Here is an 18,457-nt window from a genome sequence, read left to right on the forward strand (position 1 = left end):
GATTGATTATATTTAATGTGCTGAGCAATAAAGTGTATAAACTGGGGTATAGTTTATCCCTTAGTTAGAATTTTGTACTTAAATATTATGGCTGGTTACTAAATTCTGTACAGTGGCAGTGAATGGGAGGTGCCAGGATATTAAAATTTGCCTAGATGATGCCTGAGTTTATAGCTTAAATTTGCCAATCCTACACTTCCAGAGGGCTGCAAGACCAAAAAGTGGGCAGGGTGTAGTCAGGGCTCCAAACTGTACTGCAGATTGTCCTTTTGAGCACGTTGCCTTTTATGAAGTCTTAATGTATTCTTTATATCTCGGACAATTTTGCTCTTGTCTATGCATGCTAGGACGACAGAAACAAGATCATAGCCCGGATTTTGTGGTCAGCTGAAAAGAGATGGCGCTCGCTGCTGATCTCAAAGAAAGTGCCCAAAAAGACTTGACGTCAGTTTGAATCTGGCACCAAGTCAAGAGGATCTCAAGGCATCCAGCAACAGCGATGTCATCAAGCAGTGTAAGCAGCCAAGCACATTAAAGTATTCTCACAGACAGCAAACCAGGATGTCAAAAGCACTGACTATCCCTCAATTTCAATTAAAATTTTACAGAAAGTGAACTAAATGATTAGAACATAGGATTAAGGTAGAAGCTGAAATATCAAAAACAATTTTTAAAAATTATTTTATATGCAAACTTTATTATAATAAATAAATTTGGACAGTCCACAAATATATAATTGTTTTTCCAGGGACAGAGAAGTTGCTTAGCAGTAATTATGAACCTAGTACGCTGTTAAAATCCCAGTTGCACCTCATTCAACAAGGTGTAACTTTTTCAAGGGTTTTTACAGTGAGACTAATGGCATTAAAGGGCAAGTTTGTGTCAGTTCAGTGACTTCTACTTGATTGCAGTCTGGGGGTACTTCATTGAATCATTGACAGGAACTGCTGGATTCCCATGTTTAACTGCTCATGTGCAGAAGTTGCTTTCAGTTTCAGAGGTGTAATTACAATGAATGCTGGCAGTTTCACCATCATTACTGCCGTAAAATCCGGGACAATGCGATCTAAATCTTCAATGCTGGGACCACTGTTGTTTGTGATATACATAAATGATTTGCAGGAAAGTATAGGTGGTCTGATTAGCAAGTTTGCAGACGACACAAAGATTGGTGGAGTAGCAGATGAAGGGGACTGTCTGAGAATACAGCAGAATATAGATAGGTTGGAGAGTTGGGCAGAGAAATGGCAGATGGAGTTCAATCAGGGCAAATGCGAGGTGATGCATTTTGGAAGATCCAATTCAAGCGTGAACTATACAGTAAATGGAAAAGTCCTGGGGAAAATTGATGTACAGAGAGATTTGGGTGTTCAGGTCCATTGTTCCCTGAAGGTGGCAACGCAGGTCAATAGAGTGGTCAAGAAGGCATACGGCATGCTTTCCTTCATCGGACGGGGTATTGAGTACAAGAGTTGGCAGGTCATGTTACAGTTGTATAAGACTTTGGTTCGACCACATTTGGAATACTGCTTGCAGTTCTGGCCGCCACATTACCAAAAGGATGTAGATGCTTTGGAGAGGGTGCAGAGGAGGTTCACCAGGATGTTGCCTGGTATGGAGGGCGCTAGCTGTGAAGAGAGGTTGAGTAGATTAGGATTATTTTCATTAGAAAGACGGAGGTTGAGGGGGGACCTGATTGAGGTGTACAAAATCATGAGAGGTATAGACAGGCTGGATAGCAAGAAGCTTTTTCCCAGAGTGGGGGATTCAATTACTAGGGGTCATGAGTTCAAAGTGAGAGGGGAAAAGTTTAGGGGGGATATGTGTGGAAAGTTCTTTACGCAGAGGGTGGTGGGTGCCTGGAATGCGTTGCCAACGGAGGTGGTAGACGCGGGCACGATAGCATCTTTTAAGATGTATCTATACAGATACATGAATGGGCAGGAAGCAAAGAGATACAGACCCTCAGAAAATAGGCGACATGTTTAGATAGAGGATCTGGATCGGCGCAGGCTTGGAGGGCCGAAGGGCCTGTTCCTGTGCTGTAATTTTCTTTGTTCTTTGTTCTTTGTTTAATGCAGTTTTTTTTAATTGAGTGATTGACCTCTAGGAAAAGATTTGTTTGAAAAAGTAAAATACCTGGAATTACCCATTGCAATGAGATTTGAGGGAAAATTCATCATCTTTTATTTGTAACTGGCAGGTGGATTGTTGTTGAGGTAAATTTTGCCCGATTCATTTTTGACAAGGATGAAACCAGAACTGAGAGGTTAGAGCTATCAGGAAAGGTTGAACAGGCTGAGGCTATTTTCTGTCAAAGGAGAAGACTGAGAGGTGAGCTAGTAGAGGCCTTTAAAATTACGAATGGTTTGAGAGGATAAACATAGAGAAGATGTTTCCAGTGGTGGGGATTCCAAAACTATGGGTCATAGTATAAAATAGTCACTAATAAATAAAATTGGGAATTCAGGAGAAACTTTTTTACCCAGAGAATTGTTAAAATGCGGAAGCTGCTAGCTTATGGAGTAGTTGAGGTGTACAGTGTAGATACATTTAAGGGGAAGCTAGTTAAACACATGAGGGACATGGCTGATGACCCTGACTCCTTCACGTGCAGGAAGTGTGTCCAGCTGCAGCTCTTGTTAGACCGCATGACGGCTCTCGAGCTGCGGATGGACTCACTTTGGAGCATGCGCGATGCTGAGGAGGTCGTGGATAGCACGTTTAGTGAATTGGTCACACCGCAGATTAGGATTGCTGAGGGAGAAAGGGAATGGGTGACCAAAAGGCAGAGAAAGAGCAGGAAGGCAGCGCAGGAGTCCCCTGCGGTCATCTCCCTCCAAAACAAGTATACCGTTTTGGATACTGTTGAGGGAGATGGCTCACCAGGGGAAGGCAGCAGTAGCCAGGTCCATGGCACCGTGGCTGGCTCTGCTGTTCAGAAGGGCGGGAAAAAGAGTGGAAGGGCTATAGTCGTAGGGGATTCGATTGTAAGGGGAGTAGATAGGCGGTTCTGTGGTTGAAAACGAGGCTCCCGAATGGTATGTTGCCTCCCAGGTGCACGGGTCAGGGACGTCTCAGATCGGCTGCAGAACATTCTAAAGGGGGAGGGTGAACAGCCAGTTGTCATTGTGCACATAGGCACTAATGATATAGGTAAAAAACGGGATGAGGTCCGACAAGCAGAGTTCAGGGAGTTAGGAGCCAAGTTAAAAAGTAGGACCTCAGAGGTAGTAATCTCAGGATTACTACCGGTGCCACGTGATAGTCAGAGTAAAAATGAAAGAATAGTCAGGATGAATGCGTGGCTTGAGAGATGGTGCAGGAAGGAGGGGTTCAGATTTTTGGGACATTGGGACCGGTTCTGGGGGAGGTGGGACTATTACAAATTGGACGGTCTACACCTGGGCCGGACTGGAACCAATGTCCTTGGAGGTGCTTTTGCTAACGCTGTTGGGGAGGGTTTAAACTAATGTGGCAGGGGGATGGGAACCAATTGAGGTCAGTTGACAGTAAGGAGGTAGTAACAAAAGCCTGTAAGGAACTAGATAATGAAGTCAGTGTGACTAAGGGGAAGAGCAGGCAGGGAGCAGATGATGAATATAAAGGGACTGGTGGTCTGAGGTGCATTTGTTTTAATGCAAGAAGTGTAGTAGGTAAGGCAGATGAACTTAGGGCTTGGATTAGTACCTGGGAGTATGATGTTATTGCTATTACTGAGACTTGGTTGAGGGAAGGGCATGATTGGCAACTAAATATCCCAGGATATCGATGCTTCAGGCGGGATAGAGAGGGAGGTAAAAGGGGTGGAGGAGTTGCATTACTGGTCAAAGAGGATATCACAGCTGTGCTGAAGGAGGGCACTATGGAGGACTCGAGCAGTGAGGCAATATGGACAGAACTCAGAAATAGGAAGGGTGCGGTAACAATGTTGGGGCTGTACTACAGGCCTCCCAACAGCGAGCGTGAGATAGAGGTACAAATATGTAAACAGATTATGGAAAGATGTAGGAGCAACAGGGTGGTGGTGATAGGAGATTTTAATTTTCCCAACATTGACTGGGATTTGCTTAGTGTTAGAGGTCCAGATGGAGCAGAATTTGTAAGGAGCATCCAGGAGGGTTTTCTAGAGCAGTATGTAAATAGTCCAACTCGGGAAGGGGCCATACTGGACCTGGTGTTGGGGAATGAGCCCGGCCAGGTGGTTGAAGTTTCAGTAGGGGACTACTTTGGGAATAGTGATCACAATTCCGTAAGCTTTAAAATACTCATGGACAAAGACGAGAGTGGTCCTAAAGGAAGAGTGCTAAATTGGGGGAAGGCCAACTATACCAAAATTCGGCAGGAGCTGGGAAATGTAGATTGGGAGCAGCTGTTTGAAGGTAAATCCACATGTGATATGTGGGAGGCTTTTAAAGAGAGGTTGATTAGCGTGCAGGAGAGACATGTTCCTGTGAAAATGAGGGATAGAAATGGCAAGATTAGGGAACCATGGATGACAGGTGAAATTGTGAGACTAGCTAAGAGGAAAAAGGAAGCATACATAAGGTCTAGGCGGCTGATGAAAGACGAAGCTTTGAAAGAATATCGGGAATGTAGGACCAATCTGAAACGAGGAATTAAGAGGGCTAAAAGGGGTCATGAAATATCTTTAGCAAACAGGGTTAAGGAAAATCCCAAAGCCTTTTATTCATATATAAGGAGAAAGAGGGTAACTAGAGAAAGGATTGGCCCACTAAAGGACAAAGGAGGAATGTTATGCTTGGACTCAGAGAAAATGGGTGAGATTCTAAACGAGTACTTTGCATCGGTATTCACCGAGGAGAGGGACATGACGGATGTTGAGGTTTGGAACAGATGTTTGATTACTCTAGGTCAAGTCGGCATAAGGAGGGAGGAAGTGTTGGGTATTCTAAAGGGCATTAAGGTGGACAAGTCCCCAGGTCCGGATGGGATCTATCCCAGGTTACTGAGGGAAGCGAGAGAGGAAATAGCTGGGGCCTTAACAGATATCTTTGCAGCATCCTTAAACACGGGTGAGGTCCCGGAGGACTGGAGAATTGCTAATGTTGTCCCCTTGTTTAAGAAGGGTAGCAGGGATAATCCAGGTAATTATAGACCGGTGAGCCTGACGTCAGTGGTAGGGAAGCTGCTGGAGAAGATACTGAGGGATAGGATCTATTCCCATTTGGAAGAAAATGGGCTCATCAGTGATAGGCAACATGGTTTTGTGCAGGGAAGGTCATGTCTTACCAACTTAATAGAATTCTTTGAGGAAGTGACAAAGTTGATTGATGAGGGAAGAGCTGTCGATGTCATATACATGGACTTCAGTAAGGCGTTTGATAAGGTTCCCCATGGCAGGCTGATGGAGAAAGTGAAGGCGCTTGGGGTCCAAGGTGTACTAGCTAGATGGATAAAGAACTGGCTGGGCAACAGGAGACAGAGAGTAGCAGTAGAAGGGAGTTTCTCAAAATGGAGACGTGTGACCAGTGGTGTTCCACAGGGATCCGTGCTGGGACCACTGTTGTTTGTGATATACATTAATGATTTGGAGGAAAGTATAGGTGGACTGATTAGCAAGTTTGCAGACGACACTAAGATTGGTGGAGTAGCAGATAGTGAAGGGGACTGTCAGAGAATACAGCAGAATATAGATAGATTGGAGAGTTGGGCAGAGAAATGGCAGATGGAGTTCAATCCGGGCAAATGCGAGGTGATGCATTTTGGAAGATCCAATTCAAGAGTGAACTATACAGTAAATGGAAAAGTCCTGGGGAAAATTGATGTCCAGAGAGATTTGGGTGTTCAGGTCCACTGTTCCCTGAAGGTGGCAACGCAGGTAAATAGAGTGGTCAAGAAGGCATACGGCATGCTTTCCTTCATCGGACGGGGCATTGAGTACAAGAGTTGGCAGGTCATGTTACAGTTGTATAGGACTTTGGTTCGGCCACATTTGGAATACTGCGTACAGTTCTGGTCGCCACATTATCAACAGGATGTGGATGCTTTGGAGAGGGTGCAGAGGAGGTTCACCAGGATGTTGCCTGGTATGGAGGGCGCTAGCTATGAAGAGAGGTTGAGCAGATTAGGATTATTTTCATTAGAAAGACGGAGGTTGAGGGGGGACCTGATTGAGGTGTACAAAATCATGAGAGGTATAGACAGGGTGGATAGCAAGAGGCTTTTTCCCAGAGTGGGGGTTTCAATTACTAGAGTACACGAGTTCAAAGTGAAAGGGGAAAAGTTTAGGGGGGATATGCGTGGAAAGTTCTTTACGCAGAGGGTGGTGGGCACCTGGAACGCATTGCCAGCGGAGGTGGTAGATGCGGGCACGATGGAGTCTTTTAAGATGTATCTAGACAGATACATGAATGGGCAGGAAGAAAAGAGATATAGAACCTTAGAAAATAGGCGACATGTTTAGAGAGAGGATCTGGATCGGCGCAGGCTTGGAGGGCCGAAGGGCCTGTTCCTGTGCTGTAATTATCTTTGTTCTTTGTCTTTGAGAAAGGAATAGAAGGATATGCTGATAAGGTTAGACGAAGTATGTGTGGTGTATAAATATTGGCTCAGACCAGTTGGGCTGAATGGTCTGTTTCTGTGCTGCAAATTCAATGTAACTATTGCTGCGGAGGTAAATGGAGTATATTGTAGAATCTGACGACTTGCCCTGAGAGTATTAGGTAATCAACCGGTATTGTTCACAAACTTACAGCAAGAGATCTAGTGAAACCAAGTATTCCGTGCTTTGAAGCTGTGTACACTGGAGCATGTGCTGCTGGTAAGAAACCTGAATAAATTAAACATACCACAGGATAAATGAACATGAATTTATCATTGACAGCATTTTCAGTTCCATATAACCTTAAATATAATTCAATATAAAAAAAACAAAAAATGGTATTGGAGAAAATAATGGGACTTGATGGTTTCTACCCCACAGTATTAAAAGAAGTTGAGAAAATTGCAGAAGCGTTAACAATAATCTTTCAAAGCTCTCTTGATTCTTGAATGGTGCTATTAGTTTGGACATTTTCTAGATCGCTCCATTATTTAAGAAAAGTAGGAGAGAGAAACTAGGTAACTCCAGGCCTGTCAAGTTAACATGCAAAAGTCAAGAGAATATTTGCAAAAATAAAAACACATGGAATTCAAGGTAACCTTTTGACTTAGGTTGGATACTTTTTTTAAATTCATTTGTGAGGTGTGGGCATTGCTGACCAGGCCAGCATTTATTACCCATCCCTAATTGCCCTTGAGAAGGTGGTGGTGAGCTGCCTTCTTGAACCACTACAGTCCTTGGGCTGTAGGTATACCCACAGTGCTGATAGCAAGGGAGTTCCAGGATTTTGACCCAGCGACAGTGAAGGAACGGCGATACAGTTCCAAGTGAGGATGGTGTGTGGCTTGGAGGGAAACTTGCAGGTGGTGGTGTTCCCAAGCATCTGTTGCCCTTGTCCTTCTAGATGGTACAGGTTGCGGGTTTGGAAGGTGCTGTCGAAGGAGACTTGGCGAGTTGCTGCAGTGCATCTTGCAGATGATACACACGGCTGGCACTGGCCGTCAGTGTTGGAGGGAGTAAATGTTAAGGGTGGTGGATGGCGTGCCAATCAAGCGGGCTGCTTTGTCCTGGATGGTGTCAAGCTTACTTAAGGTTGAGGAAGCAAGGATCAGACAGGGTTCTAGAGGGTTACAAGGTAGCCAGGAAGGAGCTGAAGAATGGACTTAAGAGAGCTAGAAGGGGACATGAAAAAGTCTTGGCGGGTAGGATTAAGGAAAATCCCAAGGCGTTCTACACTTATGTGAGGAACAAGAGGATGGCCAGAGTGAGGGCAGGGCCGATCAGGGATAGTGGAGGGAACTTGTGCCTGGAGTCGGAGGAGGTAGGGGAGGTCCTAAATGAATACTTTGCTTCAGTATTCACTAGTGAGAGGGACCTGGTCGTTTGTGAGGACAGCGTGAAACAGGCTGATATGCTCGAACAGGTTGATGTTAAGAAGGAGGATGTGCTGGAAATTTTGAAAGACATGAGGATAGATAAGTCAGACGGGATATACCCAAGGTTTTTGCGGGAAGCTAGGGAAGAGATTGCCGCGCCTTTGGCGATGATCTTTGCGTCCTCACTGTCCACTGGAGTAGTACCAGATGATTGGAGGGTGGAAAATGGTATTCCCTTGTTCAAGAAAGGGAATAGGGATAACCCTGGGAATTATAGACCAGTCAGTCTTACGTCGGTGGTGGGCAAATTATTGGAGAGGATTCTGAGAGACAGGATTTATGATTATTTGGAAAAGCATAGTTTGATTAGAGACAGTCAGCATGGCTTTGTGAGGGGCAGGTAATGCCTCACAAGCCTCGTTGAATTCTCTGAAGATGTGACAAAACACATTGATGAAGGAAGAGCAATGGATGTGGTGTATATGGATTTTAGCAAGGCGTTTGATAAGGTTCCCCATGGTAGGCTCATTCAGAAAGTAAGGAGGCATGGGATTCAGGGAAAGTTGGCTGTCTGGATACAAAATTGGTTGGCCCATAGAAGTCAGAGGATGGTAGTAGATGGAAAGTATTCAGCATGGAGCTCGGTGACCAGTGATGTTCCACAAGGATCTGTTCTGGGACCTCTGCTCTTTGTGATTTTTATAAATGACTTGGATGAGGAAGTGGAAGGCTGGGTTAGCAAGTTTGCCGATAACACGAAGGTTGCTGTAGTTGTGGATAGTGTGGAAGGCTGTTGTAGGTTGCAACGGGACATTGACAGGATGCAGAGCTGGGCTGAGAAGTGGCAGATGGAGTTCAACCTGGAAAAGTGTGAAGTGATTCATTTTGGAAGGTCGAATTTGAATGCGGAATACAGGCTTAAAGACAGGATTCTTGGTAGTGTGGAGGAACAGAGGGATCTTGGGGTCCATGTCCATAGATCGCTCAAAGTTGCCACCCAAGTTGATAGGGTTGTTAAGAAGGCGTATGGTGTGTTGGCTTTCATTAACAGTGGGATTGAGTTTAAGAGCTGTGAGGTTATGCTGCAGCTCTATAAGGCCCTGGTTCGACCACACTTGGAATATTGTGTTCAGTTCTGGCCGCCTCATTATAGGAAAGATGTGGAAGCTTTAGAGAGGGTGCAGAGGAGATTTACCAGGATGCTGCCTGGACTGGAGAGCATGTCCTACGAAGAAAGATTGAGGGAGTTAGGGCTTTTCTCATTGGAGCGAAGAAGGATGAGAGGTGACTTGATAGAGGGGTACAAGATGATGAGAGGCATAGATAGAGTGGATAGTCATAGACTTTTTCCCAGGGTGGAAAGGGCTATCACCAGGAGGCACAATTTTAAAGGTGATTGGAGGAAGGTTTCGGGGAGATGTCAGAGGTAGGTTCTTTACACAGAGAGTGGTGGGTGCGTGGAATGCGCTGCCAGCGGTGGTAGTAGAAGCAGATACATTAGGGACATTTAAGCGACTCTTGGATAGGTACATGGATGATAGTAGAATGAAGGGTAGGTAGTTAGTTTGATCTTAGAGTAGGTTAAAGGTTCGGCACAACATCGTGGGCCGAAGGGCCTGTACTGTGCTGTACTGTTCTATGTTCTATGTTCTATATTCTTGAGTGTTGCTGGAGCTGCAGCCATCCAGGCAAGTGGAGAGTATTCCATCACACTCCTGAATTATGCCTTGTGGATGGTGGACAGGCATTGGGGAGAAGGAGGTGAGTTATTTGCCACAGAATTCCCAGCCTCTAACCTGCTCTTGTAGCCACAGTATTTATGTGACTGGTTCCAGTTCAGCTTCTGGTCAATGGTAACCCCGAGGATGTTGATATTAGGGGATTCAGCAATGATAATGCCATTGAATGTCAAGGGGAGATGGTTAGATTCTCTCTTGTTTAAGATTTTCATTGCCTGGCACTTGTGTGGCTCGAATGTTACTTGCCACTTATCAGCCCAAGCCTGGATGTTGTCCAGGTCTTACTGCATATGGATTTGCGCTGCTTCGGTATCTGAGGAGTCGCGAATGGTGCTGAACATTGTGCAGTCATCAGCGAACATCCCCACTTCTGACCTTATGATGGAGGGAAAGTCATTGATGAAGCAGCTGAAGATGGTTGGGCCTAGGACACTGAGGAACTCCTGCAGTGATGTCCTGGGACTGAGATGATTGATCTCCAACAACCACAACCATCTTCCTTTGTGCTAGGTCTGGCTCCAACCAGCAGAGGGTTTCCCCTGATTCCCATTGAATCCAGTTTTCCTTGGGCTCCTCGGTGCTATACTTTGTCAAATGCTGCCTTGATATCAAGGGCAGTCACTCTGACCTGACCTCTGGAGCTCAGCTCTTTTGTCCACATTTGGACCAAGGCTGTGATGAGGTCAGGAGCTGAGTAGATCTAGCAGAACCCAAACTGAGCATCAGCGAGCAGGTTATTGCTGAGCAAGTGCCGCTTGACAGCACTGTCGATGACCCCTTCATCACTTTGCTAATGATTGAGAGTAGGCTGATAGAACGGTAATTCGTTGGGTTGGATTTGTCCTGCTTTTTGTGCTGGTTTGGAGGTAGGAGACAAAGCCTGGGAATAAAGGGTTGGAACTCTGCTTGATGGCTGTAACAAGTGGTGTTACCAGGGATTTTTTCTGGGGCCTGAATTTTTGCACTATATTTATTAACAACTTGGATGAAGGAATAGAGAGTTTCATATCCAAGTTTGCAGATGACACTAAGTTAGATGGGACAGTAAATAATGCAGATGGGAGCAGGGAGTCACAAAGGGACATGGGCAGATTAAGTGAATGAGCTAAGATATGGCAAAGGGAATTCAATGTGGGGAAATATGAGGTCATCCACCCAAGAAAGATCAATCGGAAGACTTTCTAATCAGTGAGAAACTCAATTAGTGGAGGAGCAAAGAGATTTGAGAGTCTAAATTAACAAACCATTAAAAGCTAGTGGACAGGTACAGGAAACAATAATCCAAATGCCTCAAAGAATGTTGGTCTCTATCTCAAGGGGCCTGGAATACTAAGGTGAGAAAGTTATGCCTCTGGAGTACTATGTTCAGTTTTGGGTGCTGCATATAGAGGCTCAGGAAGGACATATTGACTTTGGAGAGGGTGCAGTGCCTATTCACCAGAACAATAGAAGGCTTAGAGAGTTAAATTATGAGGGCAGGTTGCATACATTTGGATGGTATTCCCTTGAGTATAGATGGTGGAGGTGTGATCTGATTGAGGTGTTTAAATTGGTAAAGGGATTTGCTGAAGCAGGCATGGAGAAGCTATTACCTCTGGTGGGGGAATCAAGAACATTGGGGTATCATACATTCAAGTCTTCAGAAGAAGGAATTTTCCTTCACACAAGATCAGATGGCAGGTTGTTCAACCTTGCCCGTCTAAGAGTGAAGACCAAAGTACAGAAAGTCCTCATCAGGGAACTCCTCTTTGCTGACGATGCTGCATAAATATCGCACCCAGAAGAGTATCTGCAGAGACTCATCGACAGGACTGCGGCTGCCTGCAATGAATTTGGCCTAACCATCAGCCTCAAGAAAACGAACATCATGGGACAGGACGTCAGAAATGCTCCATCCAACAATATCGGCGACCACGCTCTGGAAGTGGTTCAAGCGTTCGCCTTTCTAGGCTCAACTATCACCAGTAACCTGTCTCTCGATGCAGAAATCAACAAAAGCATTGGAAAGGCGTCCACTGCTATGTCCAGACTGGCCAAGAGGGTGTAGGGAAATGGCGCACTGACACGGAACACAAAAGTCCGAGTGTTTCAAGCCTGTGTCCTCAGTACCTTGCTCTACGGCAGCGAGGCCTGGACAACGTATGTCAGCCAAGAGCGACGTCTCAACTCATTCCATGTTCACTGCCTCCAGAGAATCCTTGGTATTAGGTGCAGGACCGTATCTCCAATGCAGAAGTCCTTGAGGCAGCCAACATCCCCAGCATATGCACCCTACTGAGCCAGCAGCGCTTGAGATGGATTGGCCATGTGAGCCGCATGGAAGATGGCAGGATCCCCAAGGGCGCATTGTACAGCGAACTCGTCACTGGGATCAGACCCACCGGCTGTCCATATCTCCGCTTTAAAGACATCTGCAAACGTGGCATGAAGTCCTGTGACATTGACCACAAGTTGTGGGAGTCAATTGCCAGGGATCGCCAGAGCTGGCGGACAGCCATAAAGGCGGGGCTAAAGTGTGGCAAGTCAAAGAGACTTAGCAGTTGGCAGGAAAAAAGACAGAACTGCAAGGGGAGAGCCAACTGTGTAACAGCCCCGACAACCAATTTTATCTGCAGCGCCTGTGGAAGAGTCTGTCTCTCGAATTGGCCTTGATAGCCACTCCAGGCGCTGCTCCACAAACCACTGACCACCTCTAGGCGCTTACCCATTGTCTCTCGAGACAAGGAGGCCAAAGAAGAAGAAGAAGAAGAAGAAGATCATCAAAAGCTATGGAACAAAGGCAGGAAAATGGAGCTGAGATGCAAATCAAATAATTGAATGATGGAATAGGCTTGAGGGGCTGAATGGTCTACTTCTGTTCCAATGTTCCCACGAGACAGGTTTCAAAGTTAAGAAGCAAGGCAAATGCTTTGTGATCTTCACACAAAAAAAAGGATAGAATTACAAATGCAATCCTCAGAACACTGTAAAAATGTGCAAATCCCATTTAACAAAAACAGACTTGTTTTAGCCTGTCACTGTTTGCTGGGGCCTTAAATAGGTTAAGTCAGAAGGAAGTTAAAAGTCAATCATGTTGATGTGAGACTGGAATTGTATTTAGCACAAACTGAACAATGAAACTGCCATTGTTGGACGTAAGTGCATGTTGTCTAGGTTATTAGTCCAAGTCTCTTGTTTGCTCGCCCTGTAATTCAATAACTATATTATTCTACCTGATACATCAGCAATTTGGATGTTGGGACAGAGGCAATGGTGTGCTTTCATTGCTGAGCCTCATTCACCAGTAACGTGCCACAGATTGGGCATCAACATTAAAGCCCCAATTTTTAGAGTCATGCTCCTGTTTCACCAGACCCTCTGCTGGGAACACAGAATTGTTGAATTTAACCTAATATTGGCCAAAATTCTTCCAGTTACTAAGAGAACTAGGCTTGAATTTCCTTGAGTATGAGAGATTAAGGGGTGATCTTTTGTTGTGTTTAAGATGATAAGCTGATTAAAGGAGTTGATATTGTGGATAGAGAGAAAATGCCTCCTTTGATGGGGAATCCAGAACCTCGAAATTAAGCTTGGCTGATATCTGGAAGCAATACTTCACACAAAGTGTAGTGGAACTTTGTCCCCAAAAATCTGTTGAGGCTGGGAATCAATTGAACATTGCAACATTGAGAATCACGTGTATTAGGGGTTACGGAACCAAGGCAGGTAAATAGAGTTAAGAAATAGATACACCATGATCTAATTGAATGGCAGAACAGGCTCGAGGAGCTGAATGGTCTACTCCTGTTCCGATGTAACAGCGGAAAAGGCTGGACATGCGGAGCAGGTCAGTCAGCATCTGATAAAATAGGCTAATATAAGGTTTGGAGTCTTTATCAGAGAAGATTACACTTGCAGTAATAACTCACCTTTCTCTTTCATGTGTTCACTGACCTGCTTTATATTTCCAGAATATTTCCTTTTTTAAAAAACAATTTTTAAGGTATCACCCATTTGCAGTTTTTCTTTTGCATAATAATTTCTAGAAATGTGTGCACTTAAATTGTGTAATATTCTTGATTAGAACCATTGAGATTTGCAGCAGACAATAAGAGGCCAGTCTCCCCATTGTGACTGTGCTGTCTCTTTGCTAGAACAACACAAAGGCTCGATATTGTGGTTGGAATGACGGTGAAACTGTTGGCATTTGCCATCACTACAACTGTGAAACTGACAATATCCTCTGGCACTTGTACATGCACAGTTAGGTGCAGAAATCCAAGTTGCTGTCAGTGACTCCCTGCCCCCAACAGGTTGCGCTGTTGAAGACCCCACAGATAGAATTGCTTGATTTGACATGAACTTTCACTATTTACGCAATTAGTTCCACTGCAAAAGCCCTTTAAAAATTACAATAGTTCAAAGACTTAAACGTTGTCGAATGAGGTGTAACTGGGTTTTTCGTATAGCATACGAAGCCATAATTACTGCTGAACAACCTCTAAGGCCCTGAAGAGCTAATTTTATATTTGTGGAATATCAAATTTATCCATTATTGATGAAACGTTTCATGGATTTAAAACTAATAATTTTGTTTAAAAAGGTTTCTTTTTATAATATTTCAATTCCTACCTTAATCCCATGTGTATGTCCTAATCTTTCTGTAAAATGATTAAAATTTGAAGAATAATAGACTGGATTTTACTAGCCCTCTAGGGATGGGCTCGGGGCTGGGGGGAATGGGGTGGTGGTGGGCCATAAAATTGCAAAGGAAGGTGGGGGTGGAGTGCCTATCGCCTTCCCGACAATATGGAATTTTATCAGTGGCGGGGAAGGTGGGTGTGGGATGCCTTCCAACCCAGAGTCCAATTAAGGCCCAGAGGTGGCCAAATGAGGACCATATTACCAGCAACGGGGGTGTCCTCTGCCACATGGGGAGATTGCCAGTTAAACCCAAGTGGCGTCATTGCAGGTTCGGGGGTGGGGGTGGGGGTTGCCCTCCTGATCGGTCAGTTTGTGGTCCACAGAGGGGCCCCTCAGCAGCAAAGTCTGCTCCCGTAGAAACATCCATCCCTGCCCTCACCAATGACACCCTACCCCTCCACCATCCTTGCCAGGAACTGCCTGACTGGCCCCAGCGACACCGGCCCCACTTGGTTTGAGCGGTGGGTGGATGGGGGACTGCGCCCATGCTGTTGCTCCTAGCAGGGTGCAGTCCCAGTAGTGGCCACCATTCCTGGTGGTGCTGCTGGCCCTACGATTGGCCGGAAACTCTTAGAGGCGGGATCTCCACCCTGAAAGGGGTGGGAGCCCCAGCGCCAGGCAGTTAATTGCCTGACAGCCACAGAATTGGGTCGGGGCACCCAGAAACAGCCAAGACAAGGATGTCCCAGCTTTCCGGCCCTCCGTTGCGACCACCGCTGCCCTGACACAATTCAGCTCAATAAGTGCATTTTACTTCCTAGTTTGCTGTCTGTGAGCATTCTTCAATGTGATAGGCTGCATGGCCTGCTTGATGACATCACTATTTCTGGGTATCAGAGATTCTCTGTAGCAGATGCTGCAATGAAATTAACATTGGTAAAGGGGAAATCCATACCACAGAGGTCACTAGATCTTTGTGGGCAGCTTTTTTCCAGGTCAGCAGTGAATGCCATCACGTGGCACTGACTGCAAAATTTGGGCAAATGCTAATCGCACTGCTCTGCTCTCTTCCCATAGCTCTGCATTTTACTCACAGAACCATTGAGGTTTACAGCATAGAAAGAGGCCATTCAGCCCATTGACTAGTCTAAACATGACAAATGGCTGAGACTAGCTGAATCAGGATGTAATGACAATGCAAGTTAGGGGCAGTTCCAATAATTGATTGGTATATGTGTAATTATTAAACAAGATATGTCACTTCCATGAACTTTCCTGCTTGTAAATATGATGTTATTGCTATTACTGAGACTTGGTTGAGGGAAGGGCATGATTGGCAACTAAATATCCCAGGATATCGATGCTTCAGGCGGGATAGAGAGGGAGGTAAAAGGGGTGGAGGAGTTGCATTACTGGTCAAAGAGGATATCACAGCTGTGCTGAAGGAGGGCACTATGGAGGACTCGAGCAGTGAGGCAATATGGACAGAACTCAGAAATAGGAAGGGTGCGGTAACAATGTTGGGGCTGTACTACAGGCCTCCCAACAGCGAGCGTGAGATAGAGGTACAAATATGTAAACAGATTATGGAAAGATGTAGGAGCAACAGGGTGGTGGTGATAGGAGATTTTAATTTTCCCAACATTGACTGGGATTTGCTTAGTGTTAGAGGTCCAGATGGAGCAGAATTTGTAAGGAGCATCCAGGAGGGTTTTCTAGAGCAGTATGTAAATAGTCCAACTCGGGAAGGGGCCATACTGGACCTGGTGTTGGGGAATGAGCCCGGCCAGGTGGTTGAAGTTTCAGTAGGGGACTACTTTGGGAATAGTGATCACAATTCCGTAAGCTTTAAAATACTCATGGACAAAGACGAGAGTGGTCCTAAAGGAAGAGTGCTAAATTGGGGGAAGGCCAACTATACCAAAATTCGGCAGGAGCTGGGAAATGTAGATTGGGAGCAGCTGTTTGAAGGTAAATCCACATGTGATATGTGGGAGGCTTTTAAAGAGAGGTTGATTAGCGTGCAGGAGAGACATGTTCCTGTGAAAATGAGGGATAGAAATGGCAAGATTAGGGAACCATGGATGACAGGTGAAATTGTGAGACTAGCTAAGAGGAAAAAGGAAGCATACATAAGGTCTAGGCGGCTGATGAAAGACGAAGCTTTGAAAGAATATCGGGAATGTAGGACCAATCTGAAACGAGGAATTAAGAGGGCTAAAAGGGGTCATGAAATATCTTTAGCAAACAGGGTTAAGGAAAATCCCAAAGCCTTTTATTCATATATAAGGAGAAAGAGGGTAACTAGAGAAAGGATTGGCCCACTAAAGGACAAAGGAGGAATGTTATGCTTGGACTCAGAGAAAATGGGTGAGATTCGAAACGAGTACTTTGCATCGGTATTCACCGAGGAGAGGGACATGACGGATGTTGAGGTTAGGAACAGATGTTTGATTACTCTAGGTCAAGTCGGCATAAGGAGGGAGGAAGTGTTGGGTATTCTTAAGGGCATTAAGGTGGACAAGTCCCCAGGTCCGGATGGGATCTATCCCAGGTTACTGAGGGAAGCGAGAGAGGAAATAGCTGGGGCCTTAACAGATATCTTTGCAGCATCCTTAAACACGGGTGAGGTCCCGGAGGACTGGAGAATTGCTAATGTTGTCCCCTTGTTTAAGAAGGGTAGCAGGGATAATCCAGGTAATTATAGACCGGTGAGCCTGACGTCAGTGGTAGGGAAGCTGCTGGAGAAGATACTGAGGGATAGGATCTATTCCCATTTGGAAGAAAATGGGCTCATCAGTGATAGGCAACATGGTTTTGTGCAGGGAAGGTCATGTCTTACCAACTTAATAGAATTCTTTGAGGAAGTGACAAAGTTGATTGATGAGGGAAGAGCTGTCGATGTCATATACATGGACTTCAGTAAGGCGTTTGATAAGGTTCCCCATGGCAGGCTGATGGAGAAAGTGAAGGCGCTTGGGGTCCAAGGTGTACTAGCTAGATGGATAAAGAACTGGCTGGGCAACAGGAGACAGAGAGTAGCAGTAGAAGGGAGTTTTTCAAAATGGAGACGTGTGACCAGTGGTGTTCCACAGGGATCCGTGCTGGGACCACTGTTGTTTGTGATATACATTAATGATTTGGAGGAAAGTATAGGTGGACTGATTAGCAAATTTGCAGACGACACTAAGATTGGTGGAGTAGCAGATAGTAAATGGAAAAGTCCTGGGGAAAATTGATGTCCAGAGAGATTTGGGTGTTCAGGTCCACTGTTCCCTGAAGGTGGCAACGCAGGTAAATAGAGTGGTCAAGAAGGCATACGGCATGCTTTCCTTCATCGGACGGGGCATTGAGTACAAGAGTTGGCAGGTCATGTTACAGTTGTATAGGACTTTGGTTCGGCCACATTTGGAATACTGCGTACAGTTCTGGTCGCCACATTATCAAAAGGATGTGGATGCTTTGGAGAGGGTGCAGAGGAGGTTCACCAGGATGTTGCCTGGTATGGAGGGCGCTAGCTATGAAGAGAGGTTGAGCAGATTAGGATTATTTTCATTAGAAAGACGGAGGTTGAGGGGGGACCTGATTGAGGTGTACAAAATCATGAGAGGTATAGACAGGGTGGATAGCAAGAGGCTTTTTCCCAGAGTGGGGGTTTCAATTACTAGAGGACACGAGTTCAAAGTGAAAGGGGAAAAGTTTAGGGGGGATATGCGTGGAAAGTTCTTTACGCAGAGGGTGGTGGGCACCTGGAACGCATTGCCAACGGAGGTGGTAGATGCGGGCACGATGGAGTCTTTTAAGATGTATCTAGACAGATACATGAATGGGCAGGAAGAAAAGAGATACAGAACCTTAGAAAATAGGCGACATGTTTAGAGAGAGGATCTGGATCGGCGCAGGCTTGGAGGGCCGAAGGGCCTGTTCCTGTGCTGTAATTATCTTTGTTCTTTGTTCTTTGTTCTAAATATGTTTCCATGGCCACACCCCACCCCCTTTCTCTTACGTTCTTCAGTCCCGCAACCCACCAAGATATCTGCACTACTCCAATTCTGGCCTCTTGCACGTCCCCAATTTTAATCGCGCCATCATTGTCGGCTTTGCCTGCAGCTGCCTAGGCTCTAAGCTGTGGAATTCTCTCCCTACAACTCCTC

General features: G+C 45.4%; 1 protein-coding gene across 1 annotated transcript in view; it reads right to left on the reverse strand.

Moving 5' to 3' along the window:
• The window catches only part of LOC137368631 (15-hydroxyprostaglandin dehydrogenase [NAD(+)]-like), a 138,897-nt gene that overhangs the window by 11,088 nt on the left and 109,352 nt on the right, over positions 1 to 18,457 (reverse strand). Inside the window, exon 5 of the mRNA XM_068028775.1 lies at positions 6,717 to 6,793. Coding sequence (XP_067884876.1) covers positions 6,717 to 6,793 — 77 coding nt within the window. The remainder of the gene's footprint in view (positions 1 to 6,716; positions 6,794 to 18,457) is intronic.

Source organism: Heterodontus francisci, chromosome 4 (genome assembly GCF_036365525.1).
Source record: "Heterodontus francisci isolate sHetFra1 chromosome 4, sHetFra1.hap1, whole genome shotgun sequence".
In the NCBI taxonomy this organism is placed as follows: domain Eukaryota; kingdom Metazoa; phylum Chordata; class Chondrichthyes; order Heterodontiformes; family Heterodontidae; genus Heterodontus; species Heterodontus francisci.